This window comes from Gracilinanus agilis, chromosome 2 (genome assembly GCF_016433145.1).
Source record: "Gracilinanus agilis isolate LMUSP501 chromosome 2, AgileGrace, whole genome shotgun sequence".
In the NCBI taxonomy this organism is placed as follows: domain Eukaryota; kingdom Metazoa; phylum Chordata; class Mammalia; order Didelphimorphia; family Didelphidae; genus Gracilinanus; species Gracilinanus agilis.
The window spans coordinates 542,996,531-542,997,776 of NC_058131.1; the positions used below are offsets into that span (position 1 = coordinate 542,996,531).

Sequence of the window (1,246 nt, forward strand, 5' to 3'; positions counted from 1 at the left end):
CACACACACACACACACACACACACACACACACACACACACACACACACTTTTCTTTTTACATACCTTATGGGAATAATGGGGATCCATGATCCGGGCAAGACCAAAGTCACCTATCTTCAGCACCAAATCTTCGGTATTAATGAAAAGATTAGCTGGTTTGAGATCTCTGTGCAGTACATTTGCAGAATGAATATACTTGAGCCCACGTAGCAGCTGATACATGAAAAGCCTGGCATGCTCCTCCAGTAAAGGGCCCTGCTCTAGCAGATTAGCCAAGTCTGTCTCCATGTACTCCTGAACAATGTAAACACTGTTCAGTTCTGTCAGAGAGCCCACATCATCTGTTAACTGGCTTCCACTGGGACCAAGAATTTCAAATACTTTCACAATGTTATCATGGTCGAGTCTTCTAATAATTTTGATTTCGCGTAAAGCATGTTTAACACTCTGGGGATCTGTAAGAACAATTTTCTTGACAGCCACTCTTTTGTCACAGTCATTATCGACAGCAGAAAAAACTAAGCCATTGCCACCACAACCCAGCGGTTTTAAGTCCATATACCGAGAGCCCAGATCAAAACCATGAATGTTCATGAGACTTTCAAACTTTTCTGCCATTTTAAAACTTAATATTATTTTTCCTTTCAAACTGATGAACTTGTGTAAACACGGAAGGAAACTGGCATCAAAAAAGAAAGATCTTTCAAAAAGGGAGAAAAATAATTCTGCTTCCACTGCAAGATGGTTTCTTGATACTCATCGCATGTGCCAACCAGGCCTGTTGAGTTCCCTTTAAATTTACAGCTTGTAAGCTCTAACTCATACTGAGAATTAGAAAGATTGCAGTATCCATAGCTCAAGATAGGGGCAGCAACTCTGCAGACATTTAAAGAAAACACTCAAGAAACTCAAACGGAATGAAATGACATACTATGCACTCAGCTTTACTGTGCTAAACGAGTTAACATTTAACAAAAAAGTGAATAAATATGCACACGATAGGCTTCTCTGAACATTCTCCTCACAGTGCAGATACATTCAGTGTTGGACTGGTCCTGAGCAGCATCATTTCTAGGGTGCCAGTAAGCACTATGTTAGTTTTGTTTCTTTTCCTCCTTGTTTGTTTACTGTTTATTTGAATAGAAAGCTCTGGCAGCTGTTGGTTTACAGAAGATGTCTTTTGTTAGTGATCAGGTGGCTCCAGCTCACCACAATCACAATCAAAGCTACCATCCATCTTACTC

The 1,246-nt window shown here is 40.2% G+C and overlaps 1 protein-coding gene across 1 annotated transcript in view; it reads right to left on the reverse strand.

The window, feature by feature from the left end:
* The window catches only part of MAPK6 (mitogen-activated protein kinase 6), a 31,296-nt gene extending 30,620 nt beyond the window's left edge, over positions 1–676 (reverse strand). Inside the window, exon 1 of the mRNA XM_044665163.1 lies at positions 66–676. Coding sequence (XP_044521098.1) covers positions 66–620 — 555 coding nt within the window. The 5' untranslated portion in view covers positions 621–676. The remainder of the gene's footprint in view (positions 1–65) is intronic.
* Positions 677–1,246: the final 570 nt, after the last annotated feature.